The following is a 20565-nucleotide window of genomic DNA, read 5'->3' as shown; positions in this document are numbered from 1 at the left end:
CTAGAGGGAGTGAAGTCAAGGCCAGACAGAAGCCAGGAAAAGGGCTTGAGGCCTTCCTGGGAGCCCGTGGGCTCTATTATAAGTGAGGAGAGAGCTGGAAGAGGGACTGGATGGTTTCATTTAGCCACCCCAGAGATTTACAGTAAGTTCCTCTTTCACTAATTACCATATAGTATGACTCTCACACCAGGGTTGCAGCTTAGGCAAGTGGTCTAATAGGATCCACAACAGCTTTGGATTCATCCCAACCTGGACCAGCTTTGCTCACAGCTGGACCCCAGGTCTCTACAGTAGTGCCTGGATACACCAAGCACTCAATAAATGTTGATTGAACAAGTGAAGTAGATCTCCATTAGCATCCATTTGCTGAGTGATGTTGAACAAGCTGTTGAACACTCTGAGACTTACCTTTATAATAATAAAATACAGTGTGATCTGGGCCCCTGGAGAGGTGCAATGTGGCAGCCCTGATTTATCCACCTGTGGAATGCAGATGATAGTACCTCTGTGTGCCAAGTACTATTCTAAGATCTTTGCATGCATCTTCATTTTTAGAGGGAGCAGAGACAGAAAGGAATAGAAGAGGCAAATAAAATATCTAAGCAGATTCCTGATTTCAATATGTATGAGCTGAGAGCTCCTCCAAGGATGTCTCCAGAAGCTGGGGTCAGCACGAGTCTAGATGCAGAACATGAGAACTACTGAGAAAATGAATTTGTATCCTCCAACACCACTCATCCTCTCCCACAAAGTCCCTTGGTCCCTAAAGCCTTCCAAAGGCACAAAGGGAACATGTCTGACTCCTATAGGCTTGAGGGTCAGAGATCAAGCAAGAATCAGCATTGAATATTAATTCCCAGTCCCACCTGAAATCTGCTCGCCTGAGCACCTGTGTACATGTCCCTGGCCTCCTCCAGGTCCCAGAAGCACAGACACAGCTGCCACAGCCCCCAGGGTCTGAGCCGCACCTTTCAGGGCTGTATGATCTGAGGTGTTGCAGGGCGGCCCTTTAAGGGAAAGGCCATTTCTCTACCCCTAGGATGTTTCATAAAAGGTACCAACACAGGAAGGCTCAGAGAGTGTGTGTTGCATGGCAGGGGGTGGAGGGGAAAGCTCTATAATACCCTGACTCTGGTTCCTGAGAGGGAGACAGTGTGGCCCACTGCAGTCAAAAGCCAGACATTCACACAGCAAGGCTGGCTCAGCCACGGGAGCCTTTGGCACAGTGGATTCTGCAATGAGATCAGCAAGGTGTGCAGGGGAGATGGGGAAGGCAGGCAGGGTATGGCTGGAACAAAGGCCAGCTGCAGTCCAGCATCCATGGAAGGCAGGTGCTCTGCACTCCACCCTCTGCCCAGCTCAGGGGTTTCAGTCCTGGGGAAGCCTCCAGATGTCCTCACTCAATGGTCACCTCCCATTTTAGGGGTGAAGTTCAGGTGCCCTTATTTTTCCCTAGGGAGATGGTAACCACTGGTTAACCTGTCTCTAGTCTCAGATCCTCCCTTTCCACACTGCATAGAGTTGCCTTTCTCAGATACACATCTTCCACATCACATCACCAAGGGCAGAGTCCCAGTCGCTGTTGTCCCCTCCAAGTTACTTCGCAACTTCTTGCCTCTCACCCCTTGCCCCAGGCACAATGAACTCTTCCCCTGCTCTCTCAGGCCTCTGGGCCTGTGCACATGCCAGTTTCCCTAATCAGAACATGCTACAACGTGGAAATTAAAATTCCCAATTTTGAGGGGTTTATGAGAATTAGGAGGAAACATTTGTGAAAGGTCTAACATAAGAAGAAATGCATAACAAATGCATAAATGGGTATTTATGGAATTACTGAAAGTTGAATAAGAGTTCTAAACATGTTCTTAGAAACACAAAGTTAAAGAGATGTCAAGGCATTTGCAAAGAAGATGCCTCTTCTTAGAAGACAAGTGGTGGTGGATAGAGGTTGCTGGGGAAAGAGATGGGAGCTCTGTGTGAATAAATGTGGAACTGGCCATCTCCCACCAGAATCTCAGGCTATGCATTTCCCTGAGATGGCAGGATCCTGGCAAGGTGTAAATTTCCAACATCAGTTACCCAAGCAGGAGATGGGTCCTCAGAAAGATAACGGGAAAGGTAGGAGGCGTCTCTGGGAAGCAGGAGAGAACTCAGCCGTGAGCTCTTGTTGGGGGCTTGCAGCTCTTGAGAGACCCAGGTGGACACTCTTGGCTGCTGGATAATTAGAGATGAGTCACAAGAAGTTGACTGAGGACCAGGGATGGAAAAATAGATTTTTTAAAAATTTATTACCAGAATTTCTATTACATCAGTAACTATACTTTATTTAGGAAAATACCTTGTGTCAGCAGGAGCAAAGGCCACCAGTAAGACTGTTAAATTGATCTTCATGAGAAAATAAGGAATCAAGATCCAGAGGGAGGAAATGGATGGAGCACTGGGGGCAGGGGAGCAGTGCTCAGAAACACTGCACATTCCCCAGAGGGGAGGGGCTTCGAAGGCTGAATCCTGCTTGAGCAGTTACAATGCAAATGCCCCACCCAACATCCCACCATGTGTAACACTGGCTCTGAGGCTCCCAAGGAGATGTGAAGGCTGCCTTCGTCCACTCAGGCCACTGCAACAAAAAACCACAGACTGGGTGGCTTATAAGCAACAGAAACTTAACTTCTTACCGTTCTGAAGCCTGGCAAGTACAAGATCAAGGTGCCTACAGATTCTGTGTCTAGTGAGGACGTGCTTTTTGGCTCATAGGTGATGCCTTCTCATCTTGTCCTGGCAGAGTGGAAGAGGAGAACTCTGGTCTCTGCAGCCCCTTATAAGGGCACGAATCCCATTTATGAGGGCTCCACCCTCATCACCTCCCAAAGATCCCACCTCCTAATACTGTCACCTGGGGGATGAGGTTTCGAAATAGAAATTTTGGAGGGATACAAACATTCAGACCACAGTGGATATCTTGTGCAGAAGGGAATTTGTTGTCTTGTTGAAACCAGGAAGGCACTGACTTTCCACCTGGGCAAGCACTGGGCAGGGTGGAGGCAGGCACATTGGAAGCCCAGGTGTTCCGGTCTGTTATTGAATCCCTGGAAGCAGGATCAGGACCAAAGATAATGAGCATGTAAGTCCCCCATGAAGTGTGTTGAGGTCCTCAGGAGTGCTGCAGGCTCCCAGGATGATCCAGCTAAGATCTTTGCCCCCATGAGTGGGGAAGGGAGAGGCCCCTGGAAGACAGGAGGGTGTGTCTGCTGGATGGCCAGACTGTCTGCCTTCCTGGCAGCAGCACATACCTTCTCTGTAGTAAATCTGGGGGTATTCCAGCCTAGTATTTGTTATGCTCTGGGGCCCAGGGAATTGTTGTGCATCTGCATTATCAAGGTAAAAATCATCCTTGGAGGCGAAGGAAGATGAATCGCAGGCCAGGGTCAGAACCAGACCGTTATCCTCCCAACACCAAAGCTGGAAGTGTGGGAAATGTTTTCATTAAGAAAGGCTGCATTTCCTCCAGGCTTTTAAAGAGCCTAGTTTTCTCTTCCCTCTGTCATTAATCAAGCAAAGTGGACTGTTCAGGGAGACATCACAGAGGCAAACAGCAGGAACTGACCTCTGACCAAATCCTCAGACAGGTTGTGGTTGGCCAGCAAAGTTAGACAAGCAGCTAACAGAGGGTCCAGCGGGGAGGACAAGTTGACACACAGATGTCACAGCTTGAGAAATCCATGCCAGGTGAAGTCTCTCTGCCAAACTGCTGCCAGTCCAGCTGTCCTGGGATAGGGCACCACAGCCAAGCCTCGGGAGGAAGCAGATGGTAACAGAGGGCACAGGGGATGCAGGGAGCTCTGCTCACTGCTGAATCTGAGGGGATGGTGTGAAGAGTGAAGAGGGCTATCTGTTCACACCCAAGGTTTTCTGGGCTTCAAATGCACGCATGGCCACCTGCAGCCAGAACAGCAGCCGGTTGCACCCAAGGAGAACACCTGTGCAATTGTCTCCGACAAAGCCTTCCCCACTCTCTGTGTTAAATGCTCCCATATGGGTCTTTAGGGCTAAGTAAACCATTGAAAGTGACATGAAATCCAAGGTAGCTGGTATGTGGAGGCTCGGTGAAGCTCCAGAGGACAGGCTTCTACCAACAGGTTGACAAAAACCTTTTAGTCATGGAAGAGTACAGAAAGCCCTAAAAAAAAGGGATGTCAGAGGGAGAGAGGTTGAAATCCTCTAATAGATTGTGTGCAGCACAGAGGAAGAATGATTCCATCAAGCCATTCGACAATTTTTAAATACAAGAAGAAGAGAAATTTCAACCTGAGGGACCATTTTATGGTAATACCACGTTAGCCCCCAAAGCTTAATTCAGGGATCCGGCTCCACAGTGACCATACAACACAGTTTATATCATTTGCCTGTCACCCCTTAGAAACACATTTGAATATAAATGGGGGGATGACTATGTGATAATACGCCTCTTACTTCAATTGCAGCCCTGATGTCACAGGGCAGTACATTTCCAGAGACAGAGTACGTTACAGATTCTCCTCTAAGCAAAGATGTCCGTGAAATCTTAGTAAAGTCTCAGGGTTCTGAGGGACTGGTTATCACTTTTATTACTAGCTGAGTCAGACAAGTCCTAAACTAACTTATCAAGGAAACAAGAATGAGAAACACACAAATAAGACAGTGCTTTGTCGGAAAAATAAACAACAGTGCTGCATGCTGGCAAAAGCAATGCTTTTGGAGCACTAGGGGTCACATATTTAGGTATTTTTCTTCCAAGGGCCTTTTGTTCTGCTAAATAGGAACCAAATTGATTTGCTATAATAGTCCTTGGTTGGCTTTAGAGCACAGAAAGCCCTGACCACAGGCCTCATAGAGGATGACAGAGTTTCTGAGGCCAGCTCAATAGAGAAGCCAAGGGATGGATGCTATTGCAAAAATTCCCTGTTCTTCTTGGTCCTCCCAGAAACTTCTAAACCAGAATGATCTTCCCAAGAGTAGCCATTTGGCAGGGGGGACTAAAGATGGACTGGAGAGCTCCATTTCCAAAAGGATCTTCACTAATTTCGTCAAGACAAAGTTAATAATCCATGACATAAATGTTTTTTTTTTTTTCCTTGAGTTAGTTGTTCTAAACATGTTAGTCTTCTCGATAAATCTCACAGCTAGAGGCTAGTAGAAATTAGTTTGCCTTCTACACTGTCATTAAGAAAGAAAGAAGTGGTAATAGCTATGGAGGAAACTGGAAGGGAATGGCTTGTAAATGAGATGAATCTACAAGATACCCAAGTAGTTATTGGGCAGGATGAGTAAATAAATCCACATTTTCCTCTCATGATACCGCCTCGCAAGGAAGCAGAGGAAGCAGATGCAACAAATGGAGACAGAGATTCCTTTAATAAAGCGTTTTACATATATATATGTACATATATAGAGATAAAAAAAAAGAGGCATCTAGAGTCAGTTTAACTTGTATTGAGACCTGCATTCTTAATAGATTCATCCTTTAATTCCTTATTGAGGGTCTTCAATGAGCAGGGTCTTGTGGTCTTGTATAAAGAGCTACATGAGTCTAAAAGACATAGCTTGTCAACTCCCAAGCAAGGAAGCTATGAATCAGTACCCTTGGGAGAGATGTGGGCAATAAGTGGTACACAAAACCTGTGATAAGGGGCTGGAAAGATAGAAGCTGCCCTCCCACCTGCAGTGATGCCTTTTTTTTTTTTTTTTTTTTTTGCAGAAGAAGTGGGTCCTCTTTATTTCTTTTTTTTTTTTTACTTTCTTTTTTTAATTAATTTATTATTATTATTATACTTTAAGTTCTAGAGTACATGTGCATAACGTGCAGGTTTGTTACATATGTATACTTGTGCCACGTTGCTGTGCTGCACCCATCAACTCGTCAGCACCCATCAACTCGTCATTTACATCAGGTATAACTCCCAATGCAATCCCTCCCCCCTCCCCCCTCCCCATGATAGGCCCCGGTGTGTGATGTTCCCCTTCCCGAGTCCAAGTGATCTCATTGTTCGGTTCCCACCTATGAGTGAGAACATGCGGTGTTTGGTTTTCTGTTCTTGTGATAGTTTGCTAAGAATGATGGTTTCCAGCTGCATCCATGTCCCTACAAAGGACACAAACTCATCCTTTTTTATGGCTGCATAGTATTCCATGGTGTATATGTGCCACATTTTCTTAATCCAGTCTGTCACTGATGGACATTTGGGTTGATTCCAAGTCTTTGCTATTGTGAATAGTGCCGCAATAAACATACGTGTGCATGTGTCTTTATAGCAGCATGATTTCTAATCCTTTGGGTATATACCCAGTAATGGGATGGCTGGGTCATATGGTACATCTAGTTCTAGATCCTTGAGGAATCGCCATACTGTTTTCCATAATGGTTGAACTAGTTTACAATCCCACCAACAGTGTAAAAGTGTTCCTATTTCTCCACATCCTCTCCAGCACCTGTTGTTTCCTGACTTTTTAATGATTGCCATTCGAACTGGTGTGAGATGGTATCTCATTGTGGTTTTGATTTGCATTTCTCTGATGGAAAAAGCACGCTTTGGAGACAGGTAGACTAAATCACACCAAAAAAAAAGGAGGCTATGTTCAGCCTTTCCATGGAAACCCTAAATGTACTTGTCCACACCCTCAGTAATGATGATAATAGGTTAAGTATCCAGTATCTTAAATGCTTAGGCCCAGAAGTGTTTTTATTTGGGATTTTTTTTCAGATTTTGAAATATTTGCATTATATTCCAATTCCAGTTGAGCATCCCTAATCCAAAAATGCAAAATCTGAAATGCCCCAATGAGCGTTTTTTTAGTGTCATTTTGGCACTCAAAAATTTCAGATTTCAGAGTATTTCAGATTTTGGATTTGCAGATTAGAGATACTCAACCTGTACTGCTAATAGCTCAGCTCTGAACTGAATGCTTTCCGTATGTTCTCCCATTTAATTTTTATTATGGCTCTGGGGGGTAATACTCCAAACCTCAATTTAGAGAGGAGGGACCTGAGGCACAGAATGATAAACAAATAATAATAATGAAATAATTGGCTAGTGACTAGAGTTACCAGGATTTGAACCCAGGTGATTTGATTCCTCTCTTACTGTTGCTGCTATTACAAGATTCCTATAGTGTTGCACTTAAGCTTTGCTCTTTATGCAGTGCCTGGGTCTCAGCAGGAACAGAGGGAGGTGTAGTGTCCCAGGATTCCTGGGTCTGACACTGCATTTACCTCATTTGATGATGTTCGGCCACATATCTGGGAGCTGCGCCTTTGTTTCTCCTCTCCATGGGCACGTGTCATTTAAGTAGGCCCTCAGATAGATTCCCTTTTGAACCCCTCGGTCTCTCTTTCTCTCTACTCCAGTGAAAAGACTTTTTGTATCCAATGTGTCTGATGTGCAACCAAAGGGCCCACCTGCACCTTTCACCCACAGCAAAAGGAGGCATCACAGGCCCCAACAAGAAGCACTTTCCTCTTTCCCCTGCTCCAACCTTTGCAGACACTTCTGTGCCATGGAAAGTGGCCCCATCTTTGTTCCTCAAGGAGACTGAGTGCAGTTTAACTAAGACCCAGGGAATGATTTATGGCATATGAGGCAAGGGTGCCATGTATTTGGAGGGAGGAAGCCCTTCAAGGGAGAGAGAAGCTAGAAAGACCTTCAGAGAGTGAGACCTTCACAGGCTCTGGCCCCACAAAGAGCAAAGGGATTCCCCTCTCCCGGTGCACTGGGTGAGAATGGGCACATGCTCCCTGAGTCCCATTGTCTAAGGCCATTTCCATCCACTTGGAGGCTGGGAGTGATGACTACAGAGGCACAGTGAAAGGAACTTACTTGGCCTTCACCATTTCTTCCAGACTCCACAGAGAGGAAGGCAGAATAAACCAGCAGCACCTCAACGTAAACTCTTGCACCAGGGCCTTTCACTCTGACTCGGGTGCCCAGGCTCTTGAGTCCATGAGTGCTGCAGGGGCCTTGGGTCCACTCTCTTCGCCACCCCTCTACCACCTTAGAAAGACCCCAGACACTCTGGTGGGCTACCTGGAGCAGAGGACACTGGTGGAATGGGGATTATTCCAGCTAAAATCAATGTGTGCTGTGTTTCCACCTCAACCAAGAACACATTTATCATGCCTACCATCATTGAGACATGTTTCCTTTTTCTCCCTACATATAAGATTACAGAGTAGATTCATTCCTTTGGCAAATTTGACACATGTCCACACCCCACTCAAGATTCCAATAATTCCCTTCCACAAAATGTGTGGCCCCTGATACAGTGAGAACAAAATATTATGGGGTGGGGCTGATACTCAGGTGGCAGGTACAGCCATCTCTGTTCAGAAACCCTGATTTCTACCCCTCATGCCTGGCTGGGTAAAGATGGTAGAACTAGTTTCAAATGCTGAGTGGAAAGCATATCACATGTACAAACTTCTGGCCAATTTCCACAAACCCAACTGGAAGAAATTTCCTTCTGTCCTGTGGCTCTCACTAAGCATCAGTGAAAGTTTTCTGAGGCACCACATTCCTAACCTAGAAGTGGATTTGAGGCTGCCAGTGGGTACTCTCCACACTGCTTCTCTGTTGCTCCCAAACACCCAGAGAGAAATCACCTCTTACACCAGGCACATAGCTCTCCATCATATTCCAAGGCCCAAGACAAGCTAGTGCCAATTGCACATACTTAGGGTTGAAGGAATGACCAGAAACACTTGGTACCTTTGGCCTTGGAAGGAACCATGTGCATGGGGTTCCATGTCTTGGTCCTGCTGTCCTGCCCCTCCCTGCTCAGCTGGGCATCCAGCAGTGTCCTGGGTGACCCAAGCCTCAGCACTCAACCTATGTGTTGGGAGAGTCCCAATTTGCTTTGCAAGGGTCACGTCTGTATTAAGAAGAGCCTAAAACAGGTTCAAAATGATCACTTCCCAAAGAAGACTCCATCCCCAGCCCTGCCAGACGAACACATTCCCACAAAGCAGTCATCACAGAGACATAAGAGACAGGAATCTTTTTGCCCTCTATGCATGGACTTTTAAATACCAGAGACACCCAGTGAGCCAATAAGCTCTGTCTGCTGACAACAGGCATAATTGCCTGCTAGTACTACTCAGAGACACTGCCCAGTCGACCGGTTTCAATTTCAACAAATGACAGAGCTAGTAATTGAAGTTGGTGGCAACAGGAGACCCCCACATGTCTCCCTTGGCCAAGGGTGTGGGTGAGACTCTTGGTGGAGGGCACTGGGGAGAAGAGGCTGAGCACTGACCTGCAGCATCTGGAGGTAGCCTTCCTGGGGGTCACAGAGCAGGGAGGAGATGCGGTGGTTGTTCCTCATGCATTTCTGATTGTCCTTTGCAGACGGAAAGATTTGCCGGACCACGGTCATCCTTCCAAGGGCACTATGGACCAGATCCAAGATCTCCGGGTCACTGATTTCCTAGAAAAATAACCAGGCCCATGCTTACCATCCACTCATGAACTATCTCTGCAAGAGACCTATCAGGTGGCGTCTAGGCCAGCAGCCTGAAAAACTGATGCCAAAGAAGGCAAGGGATTGGGCCCAGGTCACACAGTTCATTAGTTGCTTATTCACAAATAATACTTGCTATCCTTTAGGGGCAAACAAGATTAGTCAACATTTTCCCTGAAGGGTAGAAAAAGATGTTTGAGGCTAAACCACTGAAGCACTGGTTTCCACAGGTGTGAAGCTTTTAGGAACCAATGCTGTCAAAGGTCATGGTAGACATTAGCAAGAGAGAAAGGTTAACTTTCCTTTTGGAAGTCACCTACCTGATTCTGACAGGGAAAGCTGGGTTTCTCTGCCATAGTTGATCAATATACAATGAGTTTCCCTGAATTCTTCTAGAATTACATTCATTTTATGAAATATTTGCATATGAATTTTGAGGATATATCCATTCATTTATTCACTATTCATTCCACAAAATCTACCTACATCTCTGAAGTTTGTTCTGTACTAAGCACTGTGGATACAGCCAGGAACAAATCAGGCCCTATCCTGTCCCATAAATCTCATGGACATCCTAGGATGGAATATGCCGAGTTCCAGGGCTAAGGAAATCTATGGCTGTCCGTATTGACTACACAAAACCCTCTGCTCACATTAACTCATTTAGGCTCACAACATCCCATCCTGGTATGATCCACTGTGGAGCATAGAAATAGCAAGGGGAGGAGACCACAGGAGCTCTTTCCACAACAGGGCTTCCACCAGGAATCTGACAAGGGGTGGACTTGTGATGGTTAATATTGAGTATCAACTTGATCGGATTGAAGGATGCAAAGTATTGTTCCTGCGTGTGTCTGTGAGGATGTTGCCAAAGGATTTTAACATTTGAGTCAGCGGTCTGGGAGAGGCAGACCCGTTCTCAATCTGAGTGGGCAGCATCTAATCCGCTGCCAGCATGACTAGAATAAAGCAGGCAGAAGAAGCTGGAAAGAGCAGACTTGCTAAGTCTTCCAACCTCCATCTTTCTCCCGTGCTGGATGCTTCCTGCCTTTGAATATCAGACTCCAAGTTCTTCAGCTTTTGGACTCTTGCACTTACACCAGTGATTTTCCAGGGGCTCTCAGGCCTTCGGCCACAGGCTGAAGGCTGTACTGTGGCTTCCCTACTTTTGAGGTTTTGGGACTCAGACTGGCTTCTCAGCTTGCAGACAGCCCTACTGTGGAACTTCACCTTGTGATCGTGTGAGCCAATACTCCTTAATAAACTCCCTTTCATATATACTTCTAGCCTATTACTCCTATCCCTCTAGAGAACCCTGACTAATACAGATTTTGTTTCTGGCTAACAAGTTCTGGAGGAAGAACTTGTTAGCCAAAGTGCCGCTGGTAGGCAGGGCAGGGTTGCAGTTGAGGAGCTGGGGTTGCTGTGGAAGGAAGGTGGAGGGAGCTGCCAATAGCTCCCTGTTCCAGGTAGAGGGTAGAGGCAGCAAGGAGTGTGAAATGCTAAAGCCTTAGGCAACCTGAGGAGGGACAGAGAGACTGCCCCCCAGCAGGGAATGCTTATGAGGCAGAAGGAAGAGTGGTCAGAGGCAGGGCTAGAACCCCATTCAGGGTCAGATGGGAGAACAGAGAGTCAGGACACCCCACAAAATGCCCATACTAAGGGAGACAAGGAGCCCTTGAAAGGATCTGGCCTCAAACAAGCCATAGATTTACAGTTTTTAAAACCTCTGACTGCAGTAGGGAGAAAGGATTAGAGAGGAACAAAATTGGAGGAGAGAGCAGAGAAGAGAGCACCCATCTCTGTAGCTAGGTGCAACACGGGAATTATAACAAAAATGGAAACTAACACATATAGATGCTCCTCCACTTCAGATGGGCTTATATCCTGACAAACCCATCATACGTTGAAAATATTGTAAATCAAAAATGCATTTAATCCCCCTAGCCGACGAACATTGCAGCTTAGCCTTGCTCAGAATGCTTGCATTAGCCTACAGTCAGGTAAAGTCACCCAACAGAAAACCCATTTTATAATAAAGTGTTGAATATCTCACACAGAATTTCTTGAATGCTGTACTGAATGTGAAAAACAGAATGGTTTTATGGGTACTAAACTGGGCATTCTACTGAATGTGTATCACTTCGACACCATTGTAAAGTCAAAAAATTGTAAGTCAAATCATTCTAAGTCAGGGACAGCCTGTACAAGCCAACAATTTCAGTGGTGGAAGAGGGTTCTCGTTCACTCTTTCTAAGAAGGGACTAAACCAGTGGTAAATTACAAGACAAAATTTTATCTACAAATAGCTACATTTTGAAATAGGTCTTAAATCTTTCTCCTTGCATGTGACACATTCTAACTTTGAGACAATATGATGGTAAAAAGGAAGCTAATAAGGTTAGGAATTAGTAATGAGGGTTTCAAAATCATTTAAACAAGAACATAATATTTTTAAGGGTAAGATGGTAAACAATGTATTTCAGGAGCTGTCTTAAGAAGCTGATATGTGTGTGAAGCCAGGTCAGTTGAAACCGCATGCTGGATCTGGGAGAAAGTAAAAAATTAAGGTTTGTATCCTTTTAGGATAATTAATGGTTCCTAAATATACTGAATTACAGGGATTTCAAAAGAACTAAAATGCTATTACATATTGGATTTGGGCTTAAACTACTAAACTGTATTTCAGACAAAAGTCTGTTCAAGGAAAGATGATTTTATTAGATTGGAACCAACAGACAGTCAAAGGTGGGGAAATTGACAATGTCCATATCTCAGGACTACCAGATGGAATGGGCCTAGAACACAGCTGGGCTTCAGGGAGGGGAGCAGAGGGCACAGCTGAGCCTTGGATGTGCATGCTCAGCTCTGCTCTTAACTGCCTTGGTGACCAAGGCCCTGCCCCGCACACAGGATACAGAATGAGAGAAATCACATTATAATCTAACATGAAGTAGGAATACAAGAAAAAGCAATGAGTAGATTAGTTAGTTTTACCTTGAAGATGGAATATAAAGGACTTGGGGAGGGAATTTTTATCTAGAAAAAGCATGAGGTCATGAAGACCCTAATTTAGATTATGCAGAAAAGGGGGAATCAGGGCCAGTACACCTCCAAGAGGGATTGAATGTGTCTCATGCCTTTCGTTTCTCCCACATTGTCTTGATGGCAGAGGGCACTGTAGGAATAACAGGCCATTTTCCTAGAAGTCCTTTGATTAAACTTCTCCTGCTTCCTCAACTTTCTGGAGGGAGAATCACCAGCACTGAGCTCTCCCCACCACACCACACCCCAAGCAGGACCTTGGAAATCTGTAGTGGAGCTGACTTACAAATTTGCACAGTCCCTTTCTGTAAGCACAACCATCACTTTCCCTGGCAACCTTGGGCAGCACCTGGAGTGACTGGCTAAATGGGCCAAGGGCAGCCACAATATCAAGTGGGCTCAGCCCCCGTCCCCAGCTGCCCTAGTCTGTACTGTTTCTTTTCCATTCTACCCACCCGGGAATTCTTAAAGGCTCCCTTTCCAATTCATTAGCTGCCATATGTTCTTCCTCACAGTGAGGGTCTCTGCAGGTACCTTGCAGAACTTCCTGTTTCCCCTAACCCAGTTCTCATCCATGTGCTCTGGGTCAGAGCATGTATGCTGGCTGCCAATGTACTCCCACCCACCTCCTTGCACTTGTGGGACTATTCTTACTGCACAATCCAGAGATATCTGCAATCAGAATCTAAGAAGCCACAGAAGCAGCTTCCCCACTTCCTTGGGGGGCAATTAAAAAGGTCAGTTTTCTCCTTGCCTCAGTCGCAAACCTCTGTGATCAGTCAGTTCTAGCAGTTTCATGCCAGGCCCTGCTCCTGTCCTGTTCGTCCTCCTGGGTCCCTTGAGTGCCACAGGGGTGAGTGTAGGGATGCAACCACTCCCTGCTCACTGATGTCAGGCTGCACACACCAGACTGTACTTCCTGGCTGCACACATCAGGTCAATCTCTGTACTACTGTGAGACACCCTGACCTCGGGACCTTCTTTAGTGTGCAGAGGGCAATCCAAGTGGCTTCTTGGAAAACAAACTTTCCCTTTGTCCTGGGCAAACATTCCCTCCAGTAGTGCAGCCAATGAGCAGAAGCAGCAAGACAATGTACATACAACACTATTAGAAGTCAGTACATCAGCAGCACAAACAAAAGTAACGTATCATACACAGATGCTCACTGGAGTGCACAGGCTCAAAGTAAGCCTTTTTTATTTTATTACTTTTTAAGTTTATATTGTGAAATATAAGTACAAACATTACATACATTAAATATGAACAATAAAATGATTTCAGTGTGCCTTTCATCAAGCTAAGAAATAAAATATTACCCACATCTTGGTTGGATGCCTCCTTCTCAAATGCTTACTCCTTCCTCCTCACAGAAGCAGCCTTTGTCATGCTCTGATTAGTGTAGTGTAACCCAAATAACATACAGCTTAGTCTCCTTTGTTCTGTTTAGCTTTGGGTAAGCTAAACAGTGTGCATGCCTCTCGCAATTGTGTTCTAACACGTTGTTTCTCAAACTTCATTGTGTATCAGTATCACTTGGGGAACTTAACAAAATTACAAAGCTCCAGTCCTGTCCCACTTTAACAAGAAACATCTCTGGGTACCCCATGAGCTTTCCAGATAATTCCAATACTCACCAACATTTAATAACCACTGGTCGAACATTAAGCATTAGTGATTGATTCATCGCTGGTAGGTGAAGCTCTAGTTTATTCATTTTCAAAGCTGTGCACAATCACATTGTATGACTATACTGCAATTTATTCACCCTATTGTTGATTACCATTTGATTGTTTTGTTTGTTTGCCATTACCAAGTTTCCATGTACATTGTCTTGTGCATGTGTCTTGGTGTGCTTGAGTAAGAATTTCTTTAGGATATATATCGAGAATTAAAATTCCTTGATTAGAAAATAGGAACATACTCAAATTTACTAGGTAACAGCAAATATGTAAAGTGTAAAATAAATTTATATATTTGGATTTATTTCTGTCATATTATTTATATTCCATATTTTGCTATTTTTTCATTTTTCCTTTTTGTAAAGTAGTTTTACAAATTTATAATCATTTGTGGTAAAGGGAGTTTCTGTTGCTCTACATCCTTGCCTACACCTGATATTGTATGACTTCCTAATATTTGACAGTCTGGTAAGCATGCATTGGAGCATTGTTAAATTTTATTTTCACTTCCCTAGTTCTTAATAGGGTTGAATATCTCTTATGCACTTATGAATTATTTGTATTGCCTTTCCTGCATTTGTGCTTTTGTCCAATTTCCACTGAGTTGGTTCTATTGCATGTTAATTTGTGGGACTGCATTTTTTTATTCTAGATACAAAGCCTTTGTCACCCATGACAGATCCCTTCTCCGCATTCTGGAATGTTTGTTAGAATCAGACTACAAACCCATCTAACGTTGGTTCTTTGTAGAGAGGCTGGCTTTGTAGCTTACCGTGTGGTCAGTTTGTATTATATGAACGTTTCATGTGCGTTTGCTGTTCACTTGTTGGTGTCAATGGTCATTTTTAGGTCCATTAAAAACCTGTGTGTTTCTCTTTGAATATTGGCTATTTTTAATATATTTTGGGGCTATTTTATTTTATGTATTTATTTATTTATTTTGAGACAGAGTCTCATTCTGTCTCCCAGGCTGGAGTGCAGCGGCATGATCTCGGCTCACTGCAACCTCCACCTTCCAGCGTCAAGCAATTCTCCTGTCTCAGCCTCCTGAGTAGCTCGGACTACAGTAACATGCCACCATGCCTGGCTTTTTTTTTTTTTTTTTTTTTTTGTTATTTTTAGTAGAGACGGGGTTTCACCATGTTGGTCAGGCTGGTCTTGAACTCCTGACCTCAGGTGATCCACCCACCTTGGCCTCCCAAAGTGCTGGGATTACAGGTGTGAGCCACCATGCCTGGCTGATGGGTTCTTTCATAAGTTACACACAGTGTAGAAAGATAGCATCTTGCTGAATTAAATGTTACCATCATATAGATATTCTATTTCTAGTAATACATCTTGCCTTATCATCTATTGTGTCTGATATTAAAATAGCTACACAAATTTTATTTGGTTAGCATCTGCCTGCTCTAACTTTTTCCATCTCTTTGCCATCAGTCTTTCTCTGTCTCACATTTTAGTTGGAATTCCTGTAAACCTAATATACTAGATATTTTACATCCATATTTGAATTTTTAGTATAAATCTCAATCCACTTATACTGATTATGATTATTTATATATTTGGATTGTTTTCTATCATATTATTTATATTATATATTTGGGTGTTTTCTCTTTCTTCCTTGTTTCCCCTTAAAATGATTTGTTTCCTATCTTTACTTATTTACCTTCCCTTGGCAGTTATGTTCTCTATGTTATCTTTTATTGGTTATTCTAGATATTTTAATATGCATATCTAACAAAGAATGAAGTTAATAAGTATTCTTACTCTCTTCTTTAACGTTTATTTCCACTCACCATTATCCCAACTAACACGTTAAAAACCTCCAGTATTTTAATTCAGTCTTTGTTTATGTTATCCTATTACACATTCTTTCTATTGTTTGATACAGCCAATATTTGTCTATGTAACCAATATTCATTAGCTTATTGGCATTCTTTTAGAAACCTCAAACCTTACATCTGGGATCATCTTCCTCCTCCTGAAGTATATTATTGAGAATTTCCTTTAATTTGGGTTTGTTGGTGATAAACTCAGTTTGTATTTACTGGGAAATGCCTTTATTTTTATCTCACTCTTGAAAGATATAATTCTAAGTTGACTACTATTTTCTCTTAGACATGGAAGGTAATACGGCACTGTCTTCTAGCTTCCACTGCTGTCCAGTGTATAAGTTTCCCACAGCTGCATTAACAAATTATCACAAACTTAGTGGCTCAGAATAACAGAGTTTTATTCTGTCATATTTCTGGAGACCAAAGACCAAAATCCATTTCACTGGGCTGAAATCTCGGTGGTGGCCAGGATGCCCTCCTTTGGAGTCCCTGGGGGAAATATATTGCTCATTTCTTCCAGCTTCTGGTGGCCATCAGCATTCCCTGGCTTGCGGCCGCATCACTTCAAGCTCTGCCTCTATGATTGCATTACCTCCTCTTCTTTTGTACAGTCAAACCTCCCTTTGCTTTCCTCTTATAAGGATGCTGGGATTGCATTTAAGACCTATACAGATAACCCGAGATAATCGCCCCTTCTTAAGATCATTAACTTCATCATATCTGCAAAATGTCCTTTGCCATATAAGGTAATACTCGCAGTTCTAGGATTAGGCCTTGGATATCTTTGGAGTCCATTATTCAGCCCACCATATCCAGATATTAAGAATCATTTTAACTGTCATTGCCTTGTAGATGACATGTCTTTTCTGTCTGGATGCTTTTTTAGGTTTTTGCTTGTCTTTGGTGTTCTACAGTAATATGTTATGCTGTACCCAGATATGGACTTCTAATTTTTATTCTGTTTCTGATTCTTGGGATTCCTGAGTATGGCGTTTGGTTTCTTTCAATAATTCTAGAGAATTAGAAGCCATAACATCATTTATTATTTTTTCTTCTCCATTGTCTCATATTTCATTTTAGAAATCCAATCAAAAGCATGTAGGACGTTTTCATTCTACCTTCCATGTATCTTAATTTCTCCTTCACATTTTCTATTTCTTTGTTTCTCTAGGCTTCATTCTAAATAATTTCTTCATATTTTCCAGTTCACTAATTCTTTCTGCATATGTATCCACTTTGGTGTTCAACCTCTCCTCTAAGATTTTTAACTTCAACTGTTAGATTCTTAATTTTCTGATGTTCTGTTCATTTCCTTTTCCATTTTGCTTTTTAAATGCCTTTTATTCCTTGCTCATATTTTCCAGTCTCTATTTTTGAAACATATTTAAGCACACTTATTTAATATTCTATGTCAGATTTTTCTAAATACATAAAATTATTTCAGGTTTGATTAAACTGCACCTTATTGTTTCCTGGTTGTCACTCATGGTGACTTTTTTCTTTCCTTCTTTTTTTCCTTCTCTCTTTCTGTCTCTCTCTCTCCCCTTCCGTCCCTCTCTCCCTCTCTCCTACCCTCTATTTCTTCCTTTTTTTTTTCCCATCATGAATGTAATCTCATTTTCCTTAAAACTTCCTTATGAAGCCTTTGATTCACATTACTTCAAAAACTATTTATGCTTGCTTCAACCACCTAACTAGGAGCACTAGTTATCTATAACCACTACAAATCTATAACCACTACAAATTAAGTTTTCCTTTCAGCTTTTTAAAGACACCGTAAATAGTGGAAACTTGGATCACAAACCTGCATGGGAATTAGCAGTTCTGAAGAAACCTCCCTGCTCCATGCAACTCCAGTCAAGACTGAAAATTTCCCTTGCCATCTCCTTCTGCAGAGTGTGCTCATTTCTCATTAATCCTTATACTGAAGATAGAAGTTTCCAGCTTTATGTAGAAATCTCTTATCAGGCTCCACATTTGTTTCGTTCTTAGACTTTATCTTACACGTCCTATTCCTTGCACAGTCATAAGTAAAAAGCTCAGGGTTTTCACAGTTGGGCAAATACACGCAATGCAAAAATTAAATTTGAAGCTCACATATTGCTGAAAGTTCCTATTGCCATTTTATATTTGGCCTTCATAGATGTTATTCTTGATGGACTCTATTTTAAGTATTTTTAAATGTATTATATCTGGCTTTTTTTTGGTCATTTTTCCTTCTGTGAGTGTCATTCAGGCTAATTACTCTTCTATGAAGACATACTACTAAACCTTTTGTATGGAATTTAAATTCTTTAGCTCATGACCCTGTTCGTTTTCTGGGACACATATCTGCCTCCCAAATAGCTCCCTATATGTTTTGACTTTGTGACTGACTAACCCTCAGTTATTATGCTATAATTTATATTTGCTTCATTTGACTGCCTTTTCTTAAGTTTCTTGTCATTAATATTAGAAAGAGGGCTATTTCTGAGGGGCCCAAGAGAGACATGTGCACTCTCCTCCATTTGGCCAAATCCGAATTGTATTCTTGAATAATCTCACTGTCGTGACTGAAAGAATGTAAATATTCTGAAGATTCCACCTTATTTTGTATGTTGCTCCAGAAAGATATCCCTAAATTTCTGTTACTTCCTCTCCTACAATCTAACAGTTTCTACCCATAAATCCTATTTCATCAGTACTGCTCATTCAAGAGATTAGCCCTATGAGAGATGATGGTAACTTAAGCTAAGGTGGCTGCAAATGATCATTTTTAGAACTAGGTAAAATTTAGAATTTGGAGCATTAACTGATGATGAAATTGGAATTGATTGATGACAAAATACTGATGGAGCAGTTCCATTTTCAATGGGAGAAGTATTTGCAATTTAATAACCAGAATACTGTAACAACAAAAACAAGTAGAGAAGAAATGAGGGATGGAGTTTCAAGTTAACATCATATCCTTTTTGCCAGTCATCAGAAAGTGAAAAAAGACTCTTTTATTGCCTTATACCATACTTAATAAAAGATTTCTGTGCATACACTAAAATGTGAGAAATTGCTTCATGCACTACATAATAAAAATAATCGCTGTCTCTAATTCTCTACTGAGAATACACTGAATCTTAGAAAATCTGCATTTTGAGTCAAATAAATTATTAAGAAACCTCTGCAAATCTCTACTTCACTTGCAAAGCGTTAAGACCAAAGAAAAGTTAGAAATCTAAAGAAAAGCCAATCCTCACACTCTCCCAAAAGGCACATGCTTAATTCACTGATTTGAAGCAAGACTGTCCTTTTTATAGTATGCACTAAGGAAGGGGGTAAGATGTGATTTCCCCTGTTCAGAGGAACATGTGTATTCAGCCAGGCTATACGGCTGGCTTCAGGAGGACTTGCCATTCCAAAAAGTGTAAAGTATACAAGTATATGTGCATTTTCCTGTGGAGAAAGCCCATAGACTATATTGGATTTTCAAAGAAGCCTTTAATCAAAACAAAAAGGTGATGAATTACTGATACAGAGGCTAGTAATGGTTCCTCAAGTGCTCTTTGTTGCTAATTATGAGAAGAATAAAAATGATGATAATATCAATGGGATAATTTGGAGACACAAGAGTTTCACTAACTGTCAGATTCAGCTATTTCTTCCTCACATTCATTCAGGCCTCTGATGTAATAACAGAAAAAGAAAGAATAAAGGAAGTAATGGAATTAATACGACGTACTACCATCCAGCTAGAAAGATGACTGAATACATCTGCAGTGTTACTTCGTCACCAGCACGGATGTGGATGACAGAGTTAAGGAAAGCAGAAAAGAAAGGAAAAGAGGAATAAGTTATCAAGTGATATATAAATACATTTATAGTAAAGATATATGTATAGTATAATAAAAACTTAGATGATGACACACCCAGCTTCAGGACAGTAGTTGTCCCTGGGGGAAAACAGGGAGCTAACCAGCAGATTTGGGGCCTGCCTGAGACTCTTGCCCACTTCCTCCATGTTAGGGCAACCCCAGGGTGCCCTCCCCTCCAGGATACCCAGAACCAGAGCTCTGTCCTGCTTGGTCCCAGACCACCCGGGTTGTCCAAGTTTTAACAGTCATGGCCCCATTTCTGGTTGTTGAGATGTGAGGGGGTTCTCCATGCTGGATTTTGAGATGGTTTTCTGAATCCTAAGAAGAAGACCTAGAAGAGACAGCGCCTTTCTGCCTCTGGATGTTTGAGTCCTGAGCAGAGTCCACTTGAGGGTTGGCCCATCACACTGCAAAGATCAGGCAGCCTGAAGATGCCACTTAGCCTCTGAATTGTCCTACCTTGAAATCTTATGACCTGTCTCTGAACCATATGTAAAGTGAAGTAATAAATTTTTAGACCGTTCAAGGAAATTTGATGCATATTTTTCTATTACTGTAGTCAAAACAACCTTACTGATTCACACTTTAATGGGACTTGAAATGGGGTACAGGGCAGACTTTCACTGTATCCAAAACAGCCAATTTCTCCAAATATGAGATCTCAAATATGG

General features: G+C 42.6%; 1 protein-coding gene across 1 annotated transcript in view; it reads right to left on the bottom strand.

Moving 5' to 3' along the window:
- Positions 1-20565, bottom strand: part of GRID1 (glutamate receptor, ionotropic, delta 1) — an 840572-nt gene that overhangs the window by 311643 nt on the left and 508364 nt on the right. Inside the window, exon 9 of the mRNA XM_011995401.1 lies at positions 9286-9456. Coding sequence (XP_011850791.1) covers positions 9286-9456 — 171 coding nt within the window. The remainder of the gene's footprint in view (positions 1-9285; positions 9457-20565) is intronic.

The sequence above is a fragment of the Mandrillus leucophaeus genome, unplaced genomic scaffold (assembly GCF_000951045.1).
Source record: "Mandrillus leucophaeus isolate KB7577 unplaced genomic scaffold, Mleu.le_1.0 Scaffold488, whole genome shotgun sequence".
Taxonomy (NCBI): domain Eukaryota; kingdom Metazoa; phylum Chordata; class Mammalia; order Primates; family Cercopithecidae; genus Mandrillus; species Mandrillus leucophaeus.
The sequence above is the reverse complement of the archived record's forward strand: the minus strand, read 5'-3'. Positions and strand labels throughout refer to the sequence as shown.